The sequence below is a fragment of the Lampetra fluviatilis genome, chromosome 15, assembly GCF_964198595.1.
Source record: "Lampetra fluviatilis chromosome 15, kcLamFluv1.1, whole genome shotgun sequence".
Lineage (NCBI taxonomy): Eukaryota > Metazoa > Chordata > Hyperoartia > Petromyzontiformes > Petromyzontidae > Lampetra > Lampetra fluviatilis.
Genome location: NC_136289.1, coordinates 1,289,385 through 1,308,549, shown reverse-complemented (window position 1 = coordinate 1,308,549; position 19,165 = coordinate 1,289,385). Strand labels below are relative to the sequence as shown.

Below are 19,165 nucleotides of genomic sequence, written 5' to 3'. Positions count from 1 at the left end.
AATGAAAATAACCATTCATGGGTAGGAATCCTAAATGTGTATCAATGTGATACATCAAAAACCAATCCATCTACATTTTTGGGGCTTTAAAATTTTAGCAGAGACAAGGGAGAGATTTTTGCGGCACGTTTCCTGGCACTTGTATCTCGGTTTAAACCATTTAGATTGATGTACATCGAACAATGTAGTGCATCAGAGGCAGGTTTGTTAAAGTCTTGAATTATAAACATAAAAATTCCATTCACAATATGCTGACATTAAATACAGGCTGAGCTATAGATTTAGTTCGAGATTAATATGTTGACAAAACTTAAAAAAGTCACCCAAAATACTTGACCCCTTGTAGATAGTCGAGGCGATTGCAGCTAATTGATGCATTGATATACCTTTGGCCATGACTTACCGTTTATTTAAGCTTCAGTGCCCACATGGTTGTCATTTGTCATTACACTAATCGTTTTTCAGCTGTTGATGTCATGATACGTTGTTTGAGCGGCTGAAATAGATCGTCATCACTTATCTACACGTGCAGCCTCTTAGCCAATCGACTACTGGATGACAACCTCCCCAACACCTGCGTACTTGACCATGCTTCACCGCACTGATAATTTCGGGTCTGTGAAGGCAGGCAGCATAGAAGTGCAGTATAGCAACCGACTTTGCTGCAATGCTCTTTACCGGCCAATCAATAGCTCCGCCATGTATGGTGCTCACCCATTCGAGCACTATCCAGGCTCAACACTGCTTAGCTTCGCAGGTGAATAACCAACACAGTTGCCCGCATTAACCGCAGGAGGTGAACACGCAACATCCTCGCCCTTTGTTATGTCCACGTTTCTGAGCCATGTCACAGCAGGTCATGGGCACTGATTGAAAACGTTGTTCTTTAGGCACATTTTTAGTGTTGGCTTTTATAATTAAGTTCGGTTTTCCAAAAGCACTCTAACATGCTCTCACTTGACTGCAGTATTCCGTCGTTATTCACGGACTTGCTTTCCTGCCACTTTGGCTATCTGCGAATTGCATCTGGAAATCTGCACGACTTTACATCGAGAGAGAGAAAGTGATGAGATAAAGTGATGAGAGAGAATGTGATGCGGGGAAGCTATGGGATAAAGTGATGGGATAAGGCGATGAGAGATAAAGTGACGCGGTAAAGACATGAGCGAGATAGAGAAATTATGGAAGCTTTAGAATGATCTGCAGACGTTGTGTGTACGACATTCGTCGGCCAATATTATGAAATGCGAAATGTGATTTTCACGACCATCTCCGGAACGTATCCCTCACGAATATCGAGGGAATACTGTATTTAATTATTTTGATACCAACCCAGCTTTCTATAATTGTCCTGAATGTAATACTCTGACGTGTTATCCAGTTGTGTCCCTTTGATAACTTCTAGTGTTTACTGGACTTGTCGTAACTGAGCTTTGTTTTGCTCATATTTTTATCTAGGGCCCAACTTTGAATTTCTCCATACTGTGCTAAGTTCTTCAATGATATTCTGGAATTCATGTTCATTGGCTGATATAATGACCGTATCATCAGCAAAATTCTGAGTTGGCCAGTATTTTCACCATTTATATTCATGGCTTTATATTTACAATCTGACTTTCGATAAAACGTATGGTAATGTTAATGTGAATAAACTTTGGCAAGAACCCTTCTCCTTGCCTGCGTCGTGATATGTATTTTATTTCTTTTTGTTTATGCAATTAAAAATGTGTATGACTCATGTTTATATATATTCTTTAGTTTAGGAGTTCGTGAACGTGTGGATGCCTGCATTAATTTATGCAGTCAAATATATTCGTATAGTCTTCTAAGTGGATGCATAATTTCGTTTGATGTTCATTCTTCTTTAGAGGAATATACATATTTTTTTATTCTATTTGTATTTTTATTTTTATTTTATCAGGTAAGGCCCACTGAGCTACATAGCTCTTTTTCACAAGTGACCTAGCCACAAATGATTGTTCAACAAAGTGCCTTATCATGTGGAAATGTATATCAGCCAAATACTCTAAATGCATGTTGATTCTAAATGTAGAGGGAAAATCGGAGGACCTAGAGGAAAATCCACACCACCACGGAGAGAGAGACATGCAAACTCCAAATATACAGGCGTAAGGATCGTGATCGAACTCACAAACCCACGACCTCCTGTATACCAGGCAATGTAGTTAACATCTCGCCATATATAACAGTAAGATGATAGGAACTGAATGAAGGCAGAACCATGTATTCATGCCCAGCGTAACTGGCTCCAGATGCCTTGATGGACAGTAGGTGTGTACAATACATTAAAATCTGTGACAAGAAACCCCATTACAATATAACAATGATCACAGACCGGAACCCATCATAGATTTACCAACACACACTCACACAAATTCACATTGGACGAATATTAAAGCTCTCGGCCTTCTTCGGTTATTTCGTGTTGGTGGCCTGGATAAGGACGAGGTCAGTTATACAGTACATGCGATGCACATCTTTGCGGGTTTTTTTAAAATCCAGCTGTGTACAATATCCGGAATCCGAGAATGGTCCCTTGAAGACTAAATTTCCACTCTGTGGCAGCAGCCAGCAGCTGAAACAACTTAAGGCTGGAAATTTCAGTTCCCATTGTGCCCCCAGAAATGTTATGTTAAACTTACGCTATTATGTCCTCAACTCATGCCAAACGTAGCAATGCCAGTCAAATATGTTTTATTGTGTAATGTTTACAGGTACAGATTTGCGAATAATAATAATTCAGAGAGGGGTAAACATTGTAATCCTCGTGTAATGCACATCAGAAGACAATAAACTGAAAAAAATATTTTACTCGAATTCTATTTTATATCGATAAAACAATATTGTAGGTTTAAATGTATTAATATTTTAAAATGTGTTTGAGAACGTTCTTCAACATATTGCATCAGGTCTTGGAGGGACTTGACAGAATGATGAAAAAAGATGTACGCGCAGGTTGTTCGTTGCAGTGACTTGACAAATCAAAGTCTCTTTTATTTCACCGTAACAATGCGGCATAGAGTAACTTTGTGCTGTGGGCACCTGAACACAGAACAAGACGCGTTTCCGTCCTGAAACCCGCACGCCACTAGAGCCTCACGTGGTGTTCATAATGACCGTGACGGGACATGGGAAGCCTTTACTCAATGTTGCCCCAACAGCTTCTCATGTGATCTCCATACCACTCTCTCTTCAGCAAAGCTTCATGATTCTGCCCATCTTAGAGTGAGGTTCAGCCAAATTGGACACAAAAACTACCTCTTTAAAATGTATTTTATTGTTCATTGGTGATCGTGTTGAGGAAACAAAATACGCTGCTGATGAGAATCTTATAAATCTCAAGTTGGAGCCCAGTATTTGAGTGCTGTTGGTTCATTGATTTGAAATGGACATAGCATTATGGCCTCTCAGCATTCGAGTTCTATGTTAAAGATTCCTGTACGACATTTCGTTTTAGCATGGGACTCGCGTGAACAGATCTCTGCGGCGCTGGCAGCGTGCTAATTATTGGGGCTGGCAAATGGAACACCGGGCAAAACGTTCGGCACCGCGGGGACCGAGCGTCTGCTCACAGATACGGAGTGGGGTCACTTTTGTCGCACATCTGGACGTGCACGTGAGACGTGATCCCGGGGTAAACAGACTGCATGTTCAGTAGATAGCCAATGCGCTGGCCTCTGGTGACGGAGCCCGTGTAGCTGTCGGGACGGAGGTAGAACATCATGATGCAGTAACCTGGACGCAAACACAACCACGGGAATAATGACAAAGGTGCATTTGACCAACGCGTGACCAATGTGGTAATAATAACATCACGCGTTCTTGCTCAATTGATCGAAGAACCGTTCCACACATTCTTTAGACAAAAAATCACACCATAGTTCAACACGTAGGCTTTCGCGACCAATATTATTCATCATCAAGGTGTTTAGGTTAGATCGCGCAAGTATAAATGTGTCGTAACCCTCCACCACCCGACACAGCCAATTAGTAAGGGATTTGTCACGTAAACTAATTAACTTTTTTTACGTGACAAATCTCTTCCTAATTGGCTGTGTCGGTTGGTGGAGGGTTACGACACATTTATACTTACATGATCTAGCCCACAAACCTCTATTATGAATCACACCACACTTGGACAATCATTCAGCATGCAACCACAAACTATACATCCTCTTCTCATGGCCATGCTGATGTATACAATTCATTATGGCAGAGCTGATCTTGAGGCCTGGATAGAAACTAAACAAAGAAGGGAAGAATGAAAGTGGCATTGATGTTTCGTTTGTTATCACTGTTATTGAGCACGGGCCCAAATCCCCCCCACCCCAAAAAAATACCAAGCAGCTGGCAACAAATCTTGCAGTAGATAAAGAATTAACGCGTTTCTTAGGTTGAAGAGTGGTTTTCAGAAACTTGGGGAAAGAGCCGATGGGAGGGAATGACGAAGACTAGCAGTGCAGTGTGGTGGTTGGAACACACCGTGGATAAGACAACCACAGCCGGTGTCTGGTAGACCAAGATCTCAGCATGGGTGGAGAAATCAATGACGAAGTTCACAGGAACAGTAGCCATGGTAAGTAGCGATAGAAGAGTGATGATTTATGGATGTTGAACTTCTTTTGTATCGTACGTAGCGAACCGTGCTGATCGGAGGTGCGGGGAAAGGACAACAAACTACACACAAAAAGCAGTTCTAAAGAAATTCGTTTTTTATCTAGATGATTTTAAAGTGCATAATAGCTCCAGTGGATTCCTCATATCAGAAAGAGCGTTCCAGACGGCCGCAGAAGCGCATCTGAAAGCGCGCAATGCGGTGACCCGTTTTATTCAATGGCGAGCCAAAAGCCACTGCCGCTGCTGCGAGGATGACCAGAGTTTGCTTGGTGACGGTTTATTCTCCTGGGCGACATCGGCAAGCCATTGGTGGTTCATTTGTCGTCAGCCACTTTGTGTTTAACGAGTGCGACCTTGTGATATATAACGGATGTAACTGGGGGATTCGGTGAGCACTCGATCATCGATCGACCTGTCTTCTCTTCGTTGTAGAGTGGGGTAGTAGCTGAGGGCTCCACCTCAGATATGACACGATTCCAGCTTGGGCGGAATGTGTGATTTTGACGATACTGTCGTAATTATTATTAATCAGCGCTACTGAAGGCCCCGACACAAGTGTCCGTGTATGTAATCTGCATTGTGTCTGCAAGTCTGTGTTTGTGTATACGTCTGCATGCGCGCGTGTGTGTTGGTGTCTTTGTCTTGCGCAGTCTGCATGCGTCATCTATGTGTGTGTGTGTGCCTATCTGTGGTGTCTGCGTCTCTGGGGGATACATCGTCTTTGGGGGTTCTTCAGCTCTGAAACGTCGAGGATATTTTATGATTTTTCATATTAAGTTAAAACGATTGGACACTTTTTTTTTAACAACGAATACACTGGTCAACACACTTTTCTGGCATAAGGTATTCCAACGGTTGTAATGTAATTTTGTGGTGCTGATTCCAAATCTGGCATTTTCAATAAAAACTGCAGAAGAAAAATATTAAATAAATGTGGATATCTGCATGAAATGATATTATAAACACACTATCCTAAAAATACAGCACCATATTTTAACACTAAAGCAGTCACTGACTCGCAACAACTTGCAATCATAAGTGACAGAGTTAATTTCGGGTAAAATCAATGAAAATGGGGTATGCCGATAGCATAACATGAGATGTGATAGAGCAAATCTGAGATCAGATTTGGAATCAGCACCCTGAAATTAGTTTTAAAACAGCTGCAAAAGTCCAGGCCAGAAAAAAAATGTTTTTTTCTGTTGACCAGTGATATTGACGTAGAAATTTGCTTTCACACTCACATTTACTAAGAGTAACGTACTGTATAGGAGTATACAATTATTGACAGTGACAGATACATTTATGATTACAGTATTTTTGTAAAAAAAAGAAGTACAAATCCTTAAATAATATTTTACTCCTCGCATTGTGTGAACTATCACCACAAATAAAAAATATCTCCCGCATAGCCTTAACAGACTGTAGGGGCAAGTGCTGTTTGCGAGCACCTATAAAGGCCGGCACGGTACACGAAGGAGTAGATGACCGGAACCACGCCCGGCCGCCTTTGTCTCCCCAGTGGCGATGTTTACACACCGCACCAAGTACTCATTTGAGGCTGAGTCGACCTAAGGGAGGCCCAGGACCGGTTCAGATAATCGTCACTGGTGTTGGCCGTGAGCGAGAATCGAACTCGTGCCGTCGGGTTCATAGCGCAGCGTGCTAACCGCTACACCACCGCTCCTTACACACACACAGGAATCGATCAGTCTGCCGAGTGATTTTGATCATCTTCTTGGTTCTTTCAGTAAAGTCACGTAGAATGGAAATAATAAAATAATAAAATAAAATATAATAAAATAAAATGAGAATCGAACCTGGTACGCCAGATTTGTAGCGCAGCGTAGCGCTAACCGCTCCACCACCACTCCCCACATCACAACAAGTTGACAAGAACAGACGCACAGTGTTCCAGCAGCCACTGCAAAGGCACTGTGACCCAGGCTTGTACACAATTCACACCCCTCCCCCTGGAGATGAGGAATTGTCGAGATTCCCCGGTCCCAATTTAATTACGCAATCAATTGTTTTTCTCTCTCTCTCTCATTTTTGTACTCCATTGTTTGAATCATCCCATTTGTATACATTTCTGTACAGGACTGCATACACACTCCTCTGCGGATTGGAGCTTTTACGGCAGGTCCTCAATAACACTGAACACATTTGCCACGTGTGGTGTGAATAAACTTTCACCGCACCCCCCCCCCCCCATTTATTAATTAATTTGCCCCCCTACCCCCACAATGGCAAAATACCACCGACTTAGGCCGCCAATCAACCAAAATTGGAAGCTATGAAGGTGTGAGTGACGATTTACCGGAGCCAGAGAGCTTCACTCCATCATCGATGGCACTGCCATCCCCGTACGGCTTGGCCTGGCCTTGCAGAGTCCCCGTGAAGGGAGAGTAAACCACCGAGCCGTCATTGCAGACCACGTCCGCTCCCATGTGCTGACGGTCGCCCCTGCGTCGGGTTCAAACAGCGTTGAGAGGGTTAATACAGCAGTGTGCGTGACCTAAGTAATATCGGTGCAACCAAGGCCGTCCATAGGGCATACCTGTCAACCCCTTACCAGTGCCCTACCTTAGTACAGACCAATTCAGACCTTATTGGTCACCCCGTGCCTTTAAAGATCTCAACGTTCATCCTACTAAGTCCCGTCACAAGGGAGAAACACAAACAATTAGAAAAAAATTTTGCCCGTATTGAAACGGCTGCACGCCGTATGGACCTGAAAACTCTATTTGCCTGTACAAGAATACGGGATAAACCGTATGGGTCGACAGCTATGATAGGGGGGGGGGGGGGGCGGGCACGGTGTATATCACAGCGTGTGGGCCCCCCCAACGCCTTCAAAGTAAACTGGAAGTATTACAGCTGACACCCCCCCCCCCCCCCAAGGCGCGGGGCCCAGGGCAGTCGCCCAGCTTCACCGTGACTATAGGGACGGCTCTGGGTGCAACCAAAGGAAACTTGTGTTTTTGACCAAACTCGTAAACCATGGCTCTGGATAAAAGTAAAGTGATTCGGGTTAAAAGGTGGTACATTCTTTTTTATGCTTCGTGGTGGCGTAATTATATTTCTCGATTCGCAATCAAACGACTCTTGTCAGTTCAAACCGAGTTGGGGGTCGACGCAGCGCATTGTCCCCTGTGGGGTCGATATAATGTGCACAGCACTGCTGTGTGGGAAGTCAATCGTGGTCATCACACGGAGAGGCCAGCATCCATTGAAATTAGTTTGATTAATTTTGCTGCTGTCAATTTCCACGTAATAAGCCACTTTAATGAGCTATCACCTGTGGCCAGGTCGCTTCTAAAAAATAAGTTAATACCTCAGTGGGCTTTGCCTGGTAGGATGGAGGATGGTTTAGTTTTCTTTGTATATGTTTTGGGTTTTATGGTTACCTTGCTTGTACTTTGCACTCCTATCGTGTTTTTTTGTACTGACGTTATTGTATTCCTCCAGTATAAATACATATTCTGATTCTGAATGTGGAATTAGCACCAGTGGTTCAAAGCCATCGAAAGCTACGAAGCGCTAAGCCCGCATTGTTTGAGCGTGGAGGCAATTTGTTCATCGTAAAATAGCGGAAAGTTTTGGAATTTTGCCCTTGTCGAATGTCGGAGTGTTTGCGGATTCTTTGAGCTTCACTACGTTTGAAATCACGAATGTGTGTACAATATTCAGAGTGTTTGCAGGATTTTTTTAATCTTCTGCAAAATGTATATTTATACCGGATATTATTGTAGTTTCATATGTGAGATGTAGGTCAAAGCTATTTTTGGATAGGTTGCTATTTAAAAACAATGACTCTTGCATTAATCCTTTTGTCTATAATATCATAAATAAGCATTTGCAAACGTGCCCTTTCTTTGCAAACACAGTTGCAGGAAGAAAACATCTCTTATTTGCCTAGCTAAGCTAATAATGCCATTGTAATTTTATAAATACACCATTTCAATGGAAACGAACTTTTCTTGAGCATAAAACTCAGTCTACTTTGATACATCCCTTTACCGTAAACCACAACAGTTCACGGCAGGTTACGGATCGGTGAACCAGTAAGTTATAACTTCATCCAAATTTAGTTTTGATTTCGAACTGTTTAAAAAGTTAAAGTAAACACAAGACTCAATTTCCTAAAGGTATCTCCACCTATGTTGCAAAACATGCTGTTGTGTTTTTGTTTCCTGGTCAAGTATCACAGCACCGTAGCTGACTAATAATAATAATCATCAGCATCATAATAATAACCTCGATTTTAGAAAGCGCCTTTCATATTGAAGTACATCTCAAAGCGCAGAATCAGGCTACGATTTCGGCGAATGAACGGACGCAGGCCGGGTTCCTTACCTCGGAGCGCCATAGTGGCCGCATCCTTTACTGTCGCAGCCTCTCACCCTGTTGGACGACTGACCGGCGCAGATCGTGGCCCAGTTGCCGCTGCTCTCTGCCAACAAAAGAGTGGTCGCTTTAGCGTTTACGGGCAGTGGTTCTTAACCTTTACTTACACCCCTTTGGGTCCTCAATCATAAGAAAACAATGTTTAATGGTAATAAATGCGTAGGGTTTGATTAGACAAAGTAGTTGTTGTACTTACGTGCCCGTGCTTGATTTGTGTTGCGATGATTTATCCCTCTAACAAATATCTGGCCACGTCTCGCACCCCTAGAAAGGGCATCTCACACCCCCAGGGGGTGCAGGTTAAGAACCACGGGTTTACGGCAATGCCTATAGTCAACAGCAGATGGCCTTGTCCCCCCCACCCGCCCCACAAAACTAACTTTAGCTTATGACTTGAATGTTTTTGAGTCGTTTTTTTACCCTTCCATCTGGCAACAAAACTGACACCTTTTTTACAAGGAGTCATGTTTGCATAGACCACAATACCTGCAGTCATAATGCAAACAAAAAACATAACTCTGATAATGTGCACTGTCCTTGAAGTTGATTGGTCCACACCCGAGACAATTATCATATTTTGTATTGGCAAATGAGGTTCCAATGGTGTAAATGCTTACCCCGAGCTCTCATACTCTGATGGTGAATTGTCTTTGAGTTGTGCGCCTTTTGGCGTCATCTGGTCCAACCCATGTGAGACTAGGCTCTAAGGAAAGCTGTCTCGGGTGTGGACCAATCAACTTCAAGGACAGTGCACATTATCAGAGTTATGTTTTTTGTTTGCATTATGACTGCAGGTATTGTGTTCTATGCAAACATGACTCCTTGTAAAAATGGTGTCAGTTTTGTTGCCAGATGGAAGGGTAAAAAAACAATTATCATATTTTTTACTGGCAAATGAGGTTCCAATGGTGTTGTTGAGTCTTTTGTGCCATTAGTTGAGATGATTATGGGTTTCATGCAGTCGTAAAACACAGATGTTAGTTTTTTTATAGTATATAAGGCACTGACCAAAAAGCACACGTTGATTTATTAATAGGTGGCGTGCCATCCTTGATCATATCTTAGAGTATTAACGTACAATTGTTCCGTTTTAAAATGTTTACATTACGCGGCCATTTGAGAGCAATCCAGCATTTAATACAGGCTGCAAAAAACTCACCACCGTTGTCATGTGTAGCATCATATATCCGATGTAACAACCACCGTGTGATGACAGTGATTGGGTATTTTTTGGTACAGGATGTGCTTGCACATTTCTACCAATACAGCCCCTTGGGTTTTAACCAGAATTCAGCATGGCCTTCGATCAAGGGTGTGCGCATTAATTGCACAGTGGCGTGATTTTAAGGGGGCGTATTTACCTCTTTAGCAGCAAAACAGCACGGCACATATGATAGAGTACTCATGCAAACTCCTCGTCCAATTTGATGATAGGATGGGCTATGGGCGCATGCAGTTATTTGTGTTTATTCACACATTTTATTCCTTTTGCCCAAGCATTAAGATGAATTTGCCACTAATTCTGGACCACTCCTTTTCATCTGAACAAAGACTCCGATAAGAGGAAGATTTAATCGCTTTCAGGAGACCACATCCAAGCACCTTGCTTGCGCAAATGCTCGTGCAACAGAAATAATGCAGTGCACAGATAACAGGAAGGTGTCCTGTAGTGCACGCACAATAGAATGAGAAGTGTTTCTGTATATACGAGAAGAGATTTGAATCCTTTAACGGCAAGCACCTTGTATCCTGCCATATGTTTACAGCAGCGTGAGGCTGCTCCAGTGTTTGTGATGAAAACTAGTCTAATTGTACTGCATTTAAAGCATGGCCTGAGTGAAATATAAAATAAACACACCAAACAAATTTGCACTTTCATGGAGTATATACCACATAATTGGGTGCCTCCGTTTAGAACGCACGTGTCAGCAAGTTGAAACATTAATGTCGTCGAAACCACGCCAGAAACAAAAGCAGTTTTTACAAATATCACCACGGCTCTTTACCCGGGTTAGCCTCAAATCACTCTGAAGACTCACACGGGGCTCAGCTGTAAATGTTTGGCGATCTTACTCGCTTCATAATAGAGGGTTCTTTTCGTGTTCGGTCGCGTAAATATAAATGTGTCGTTAAACCCGCCACCGCCCGACACAGCCAATGAGTAAGTTTTGCCACGTTAACAAAACGTGCCAGTTCGTTACTAGTTCAGCACACCTGTGTGTTGGAGAGTCAACCCACGAAAGCCTAATTGCGAGGCTTACTCGCCGCTCTCCTGCACATATACCGAAGGTAATCGTCCCACTTGCTCCAACGCCCCGTCCGTCGGGTTCACCTCGTGACCGTGAGGATTTCCGCGTGTCGAACGATGTGCGACGAGCGTGCCCCCTGGGGGGGGGGGGTTGTTCGGTGAGCGGTCACTCACTGAGGCAGCACTGCCGGTTTGAGGGCCCCCCGCACTTGCCGCTGGCGTAGTAGCCAGCGCAGTAGTTACTGTTGATCTGGCACGTGCCACCACTGCCCGTGCAGCCACCGTCGCTCTGCGACCAGCTCTGCTCATTGGAAAGACCTGCAGGCGTAACGTGCGGGTACATCAGTGCCGGATGAAGCTAGTGCGGGGCCTGTAGCATATGTTATAAAGGGGCCCTAAATATAGAAAAATATTTTACTTTTTTTTACTTGCATAGTGAAGTGATTGTATTTTTTTATTTGCTGTACAGCCGGATAATGCGACAAATCGCTAACCTTAAACACCCAGTCGTTCATAAAAGTTGAAGGCGGTATAGTACTATAGTAATAGAGCAAGTGCAGAATCACTGAACCGGAATTGATAGCTTGAAAGCATTTAGCGCGGGGCCCTTGAAAGTGCGGGGCCCGTAGCATATGTAGCTACTTGTGCTACTAGAATAAATCCGGCACTGCGGTACACGCAAATTCATGCTGTGTAGTTCCATTTGGGACTCGCAATACAGCGTGTTATTAGGGGGGGGGGAGGATTTGTGCGTTAGTGTGCGGAGGTTAATGGTGATGCACGATCTGTACCGTGTACTTATTCGCCTCTGAGTAATAGCGAAGGGAGGCTGGGCATCAGCAAATCCGTGACCTTAACACGGCACAGAGGACTGGGATTTGAACCTTTGGCTTGTCTCATCGGTTCGGGTTAAACCGAAACCGGGAAAATAACGGTTATAGTGCAATTGGTTCCTGATACGTTTTTAGGGTTCAGTTCTAGTTAACAATGGTTTTGTTTTTTTTACTGGTTAAACGTACACAATCCGGTGAACATGTAACAAATACAAATGGACGTATTGGCGGTACACCGGTGCAGCTTAACACACCGGTCCTCATAAACCAGTCTCAAATCAAAATGTTTAACTGACATTCGTCTTTCGACTGCTTTGATATCACGAGAACTGATTTTGACTCGCCACCCCGCAAGGTTGTATGACCTGGGGTTGTGAATCGCGGGAGGAAAACAAATCATGGCCTTAAAGTTTTATTTTCATTTTTTCCCCGCGGCACCACCGGTGTACCGCCAATACGCTCACTTGTTCATTCTAATTAATTCTGGTCAACGGTTATGGTATTTGTATTTTTTGTATTATGTTAGGGGCCGTCCATAAATGACGTCACGCACCTAGGAGGGGGGGGGGTCAGACATTTGTGAGGATGTGTGACGATGAGGGGCTGAGAAATGTGACGTCACATCAAAATGCGCAACTTTAAATAAATATAGACAACACGTTCTACTTAATTAAATAGACTTTTTTTTATAAAGTGCAGCGCCACATTACATACGCGCTACAATGACAATAGTTTAAAGCGATTTGAAGCATGTTTGATTTTTTTTGTGGGGGGGAAGGCAGAGCTTTGTGACGTCATATTTGAGGGGGGGGGGTTCTGACTTTTTGTTGACGCCGTGTGACGAAGGGGGGGGGGGTAAAAAATCGTCCAAAATCGCGTGACGTCATTTATGGACGGCCCCTTCGACTCCCTGACAGAGGCATCTCCCCACGCGCACGGACACTCACAGGTGGAGCTGCACGCCAGGCAGCAGCGGCGATTGGCGTCCCCGTTGCAGAGACCCGTGGCGACCCCAGCCGTGCATTTGTAGTTGCGCCAGTCCACGCACTGCCCCCCTTGGCTCGTGCAGCCGACGTCAGCCCCCACTAAAAGGGGGGGGGGCACACGGTACAACACGAGCATCGCCCATCAACCTCCCAATTGCGACCGCTTGTTGTGCTTCGTTTGGGGCCATCCATTAAGTAGGTACGCAAAAAATCGGTCAAAACTTGACCCCTCACACCCTTCCTGTACGCACGCGTACTTTTAACACCCCCCCCCCACCTGCGTACGTACGCCTGACGCACCCCCCCCCCCCCAATCCTATTGAACAGCCGATATTTAATCCATTGCAGAAACGATCAAGGATTAATAATATTAACGCGTTTAAGCAAACAGATAGTCCACCGCCGGACTATCTAACTCATTTGAAGGCCAATGTAGACAAATTATTATCGAGGTTTCACCACCCCCACCCCCCGTTTCCTATGCGTACGTAGATTGTCAGTAGACCCCCCCCCCCCCCATACGCAAGCGTACGCATTCAGGTTAACCCCCATCCTCCCTCCATGCGTACGTACTAAATGGATGGCCCCTTTGTTGTTCTTCCCCCCCACAACATCCGATTAACACGGTTGGCTACGAACGCAAGGAAGTTCGACATACGTACATGGGACAATAATCTTGGCAACCATGTCCACACGGACACCTAAATCACACTGCTAATGATTTTGCTTCCCAGGTCACGTCCAAAGGTGCAATGACTCATTTCACCTTGCGGTTCATATCCGTGGATATCAAAACTTGAGACTCTACGAATATCCTACGAACATACACACATGCGTGTAACGCCATGGCGACGCAGCTCATTGTTATATTTTCAAAAGAGTCACTTTATTTGAAGCAGAGAAAAACGATCTGCGAACCGGGAGTTGAGGGAGGCACTCCCCTTTGACAACGCCGCCAGACGTGAGTATTCCCTGAGAGCTCCTTAATGTATATTTTTGTTTTATTCCAACCTCCGCATACTCTTAGGTTTGTCGGTAAAGTCACGTAGGTAAAAAAATAAAGTCTCCGTCATCAGGTGAGACCATCACAGCTAGATGTACTGTCTCAAGTGTTTTAATGTCTCAATCTAGCTGTGACAGTCCCACCTGGTGACGGAGACTTGTGTTGCCTCCGAAACGTCGTGATTTATTATTATATTATTATTTCAATTATATTTTTATTATTTATTTTTTACCTACGTGACTTTACCGAAAAACCTAAGAGTATGAATCCTTGCAGTCACGAAAGCTTCAAATCTAGAACGAACCTCCGCAGCCAACAAGCTCAAGCGAGCCGGCCACCGGTGTAAAGTCACGTGCGTCCAGTGTTGCCAACCCAGTTCATTTTGTTGCAAGAACGAGTGACTTTTTTGGGGGATTTTCCCAGCTACAAAGATTTGTCAAATGACTCGTGACATATATGTAGTGGATGTTCTGAGATGAGGATATGATACAAATATACCTTTACTCTCGCACCTCCGATTTTCTGCACCTCCTATTAGCACGATTGGCTACGTACGGTATGAAAGAGGTTAAACATACACACATACATACTCCTGTACAATCAAACATCTATCACGGACTCCAACTTAATCACACCAACGTTGCCCAACTTCCTACACAAATTAATCTACTATTGTAATATTGGCACCACGGCATATCATAATGTTTAGTTTGATCAGAATTATAATATGTATTTATCCTGGAGAAATCCGATGAGCTATGAACATTTTTTTTAAAGATGTCCAGTAGAGGCATGGGGTCAGAAAGTTACAACAACAAACACTGCAAAAAAACCAATACGAGTGCAAAGTATAGGAAAGGTAAGCCAATCACTAAATATAAATACATAAAATAAATAAAGTATATCATTCTAGATTTGAAGCTTTCGTGACTGCAAGGATTCATACTCTTAGGTTTTTTTCGGTAAAGTCACGTAGGGAAAAATAAATAAATTAATAATAAATAAATAATAAGCTTTGTATAAATAATAATATAACTAAAATAATAAATCTCGACGTTTCGGAGGCAACACAAGTCTCCGTCATCAGGTGGGACCGTCACAGCTGAATTTACTGTATTAAGTATTTACTTATTTATACCTACATGCCTTTACCGAAAAAAAACCTAAGAGTATAAAGTATATCAGTTAAAATTGCGTAAGTACACCAATTCCCAAGTTTAAACAAGGCGGAAAAACAACAGCAAGAACAGTCCCAGACCACACTAAGACAACAACACACAGTCCCTCGATAACATTGAACATTCAAATTCAAAGGATTAAAGTTACAAATCACATTTGTAAATGCTTCAGAAGATTACTGCAATGTTGTTCAAAATGCGAGTGCTACAACGGCAAAAGCTTTTTCACCTTACACCGATGCTTGTTTTTGGATAGTTAAAAGTCAATTAGATGGACGTCTTGGGTGTCTTGGGTTTTTCATTTGATTTTATTCAGGTTAGAACTAGGCTACAGTCTACATTATAGACTGCCAGTATGCTCACTCAGTTTAATAACCATTGCTACAGTCTACATCATAGACTGCTAATACGCTCACCAGCTTAAAAACCAGGCTACAGTCTACATTATAAACTGCCAGTACACTCACTCCGATTTAGAACCAGGCTACAGTCTACATTCGTGTTTTTTTTTTATTATTATTTGTATTTTATTTTTATCAACTTTATTCTTATTTCTACGTGACTTCACCGAAAAACCTAAAGAATTTGACAATGGGGTTAATAAATTAGCTAAGTATAGTGCAGATTTGCCAATAAATATTTAACGGATGTACAGAACCCAATGTAGATTTTTTCTTGCATCAAGTGATGTGAGATTTGATTTTAAGTAGAGGTCACAGTGGTGGGTCCTGTATGGTACATCCAGTGCAAATCAAAGAGTAAAATGATGAAGCGGGCTTAGTCTGTTTATGGAACCTCGACCATGCAATCACATCACACAATCGCCGAGGAACCATAGACGAGTGGGAAGGCAGCAGCTATACGGAGAGCCAGCGCCGACAATTGCCCAAGCTCTGCAGTCCTCCATATGCCGAGATGTTTCGGTCAATTGTCGAGTGTTAATATACGTGGGAGGAAACCAAAACACATGGCATGGCAAGTAAAACAAAAATTCAGAACTCCTGTCGACAGCATAAACACCAACCATTGAACACTGCTAGGAAACGAAACAGAACCTACCAGCAGCAACAAGTCCCAAGAGGAAGAGAGCAATCATCGTGCCACTTGTTTCATGCAGGCAACGCAATTCGCGATTAATGACTGAAGCAATGGTTTATATAGCGGGCAGAACACCGCATGTGCGGTGTATCGGTCAACACCACAAGGTTATATCAATAGTGTCACGGTTATCTTTATATGATAGCCTACCATGGTCAGGGACATTTTAAGCAATGAGCATCACCTGGGCTGATTCCCGAGTAAAGACAGTGTTATTGAATATCCGATTGCTATGTATCTTTTTGGTTTTAGGAAATAACATTACGACGCTTTTTTGAATTTCTCAACGACTGTATGTTGGTGCTTATGAGATTTGTGTACTGAATTGTCTCTTCAACAAATTGACTTATCATTGATTTTGACAGTCTTAGACTGCGTGCTCCTATATCTAGCTCTAAATATTACTGCCGCAAGAAATATTTGGCATTTGGATGGACATTTATATATATAAAAAAAAAACTACCAGGTAAGGCCCACTGAGCTATATAACTATTTTCAGAAGCGCCCAGGCCACAAATGATGGCCCAACGAAGTGGCTTATTGCGTGGAAATTTATAGCAGACATATACTCTAAACGTTGCATTCTATTCAAGCCATTTCAGATGTATCTCTTTTATTTACCCCAGTGTCTACATTCCAAATATACACTGTGGCTCAATGAGCCCCCTCTCTCTCTCGCTTGCTCATCTGACAAGTAACTAATTTTGCAGAGAGCAAAACGAGAACATACAGAGGGCCCTTTTTGCTGTGAGCCGCGAGTGTGTCACCGCGGCGCCGTGACCCTGCTGCGCTGGCCGTTCACGCCACTGCGGGCGAAAGGGGCCCCCGCGAGAGGGAGCTCGAGAGAGAGAGCCCCAAGAGCAGGCGCTCGGCAACCTTTCATAGCAGAAGAAGAAGATACATTTCTGTTGTTGTTTTTGTCTTTGACCAAAATAGTTAGAGGGCGGCACCACACGTAGGGCTACTTGTATACAAACACAGCAGGTATACAGAAAATATTATGGAATAAACTGCGTCTATTTAGTTTTTTTCCCCTAAATTAGTTATTCTTTAATAATACAGTTTGACTCTTGCACATTTTGTATTCACCAAGACATTCCATAGTGACCCATTCCCTGCCATATATATTAAATTATCTTCTCGTAAAATTACGTTTAAGATTTACGTGTTTTTTTTAAGCTAGGTGGAAGCCAAAGAGCTGCATTTGGCTCCAGAGCAGCAGGTTGCCGAGCCCTGCCCTAGAGGGAGCTCTTGAGAGCCCCTCCAGAAGGGACTTTGGTCTATTCCTCCACGCTGGTCAGATGTCTTGGATGGAACTAAAAACTCTTGAAACTATTTTTTTATTCTACCAGGTAAGGCCCACTGAGCTATGTATCTCTTTTTCAGAATTGACTTGGTCACAAATGATAGCTCAACGAAGTGGCTTATCGCCTAGGAATTTATAGCAGTCAAATACTCTAAAAGCATGTTTATAAGTATGGAGGGGAAAAAAACGGAGGATCCAAATAGAAATCCACGCGACCATGGGGAGAGAGACATGCAAACTCCAAATATAAATACGTCAGGGTTGGGATCGAAGCCACGACCTCCTGTAAACCAGGCGAGGTAGTTAGCATCTCGCCACGTGGCTCCCACAAAGTGGAGGTACCCACGCTCTCCTCCACCACACGTGGCCTGCTGGTAATCTAACTACCGTGTAGTGTACTAATGTATACTGCTGTGCGGACAAATTGGCGGATTCAATAAACTTGCCTATTGTTCCAGCTGCCGCGCCGGGGAGATGTAGCCGGTGACCTCCGGATTACATGTCCAGGTGCTCAAACCATGGTTTCACATCAAATAGAATACTCTATCAAGTTGATGTGCAAGACGTATTGCAAACGTACCTGTAATGTGGTATTACGTTATTTCGCCTTCATGAAATCGTGTTTTTTTGCGATCCACGGATAAGCCAATATTGACCGGTGTGAGTTTAACCAACTGGAGGGTTTGGGTCTGTTTCCCTGCGCCCACCTGACCTTGCAGATACCGTTCGCGAAGGCCAGTGTCGAGGAAAGCAACGTTTTCTGCAAACATGATGCTGTCGCTACCAACAAACAACTTCACGACGCTGTATTCTGTTTAGAATTCTGCGCGTTTTTCCTTGTTCACGCGAATATTTTACAACGTGCAATGCTGTATCCGTATTATTATCTGTATCTAGGAAATAGGCATAGTTTTGGCAAAAAGGTAGTTATTTCAACTTGTAGTGGAATATTTTTTTCTTTTAACATTTGCCAAGAGGGGGACGACGGAGTTTTCAAAATAGGCAACCTTCTGCACGCTAAAAGTGGAACCTAAATATGGACAATAATCCGCTGAATACGAACACGTTAAGCAGAAGGAAGCAATTTTAACATGACCATTCAGAAGGTATGAACAAAGAGAATGCCCTTTTGCAAAGGATATCGCTTTGACTGACTCCGTGACTGGAACAATTGTAGACGCCTGCATTCTTTGTTGTGCAGGCCATCAAAAACTCCATTGTTCAAATGTATCGCTAAACAATAGGTGGTAAATGCGAAGTAAAACATTCGATCCCCATTGTTGCAGCCCCTGTTAAGAAACAACAACTCATGAACGAAAGAAGCATTGCAATATCACCGCAGAGAAGTTGAATTTTTTTTAACTATTACCAAATCAGCTTGAGCCTCAAGAAAAACAGACATTGCTGCGGCCTTTCGCACCCCTGAAATTTCCACTATATCCCAGGAATGCCAGGTGTTGTACGT

General features: G+C 43.2%; 1 protein-coding gene across 1 annotated transcript; it reads right to left on the bottom strand.

Moving 5' to 3' along the window:
* Window positions 1-3,323: 3,323 nt before the first annotated feature.
* On the bottom strand, window positions 3,324-16,403 carry LOC144936049 (leukocyte cell-derived chemotaxin-2-like). The gene is made up of 6 exons (XM_078862859.1): window positions 16,356-16,403; window positions 13,077-13,214; window positions 11,471-11,614; window positions 8,998-9,094; window positions 6,959-7,104; window positions 3,324-3,756 (listed from the first exon to the last, which is right to left on the bottom strand). The coding sequence occupies exons 1-6, from the start codon at window positions 16,390-16,392 to the stop codon at window positions 3,590-3,592; spliced, it is 729 nt and encodes a 242-aa protein (XP_078718985.1). The 5' UTR covers window positions 16,393-16,403; the 3' UTR covers window positions 3,324-3,589.
* Between the last annotated feature and the right edge of the window lie 2,762 nt (window positions 16,404-19,165).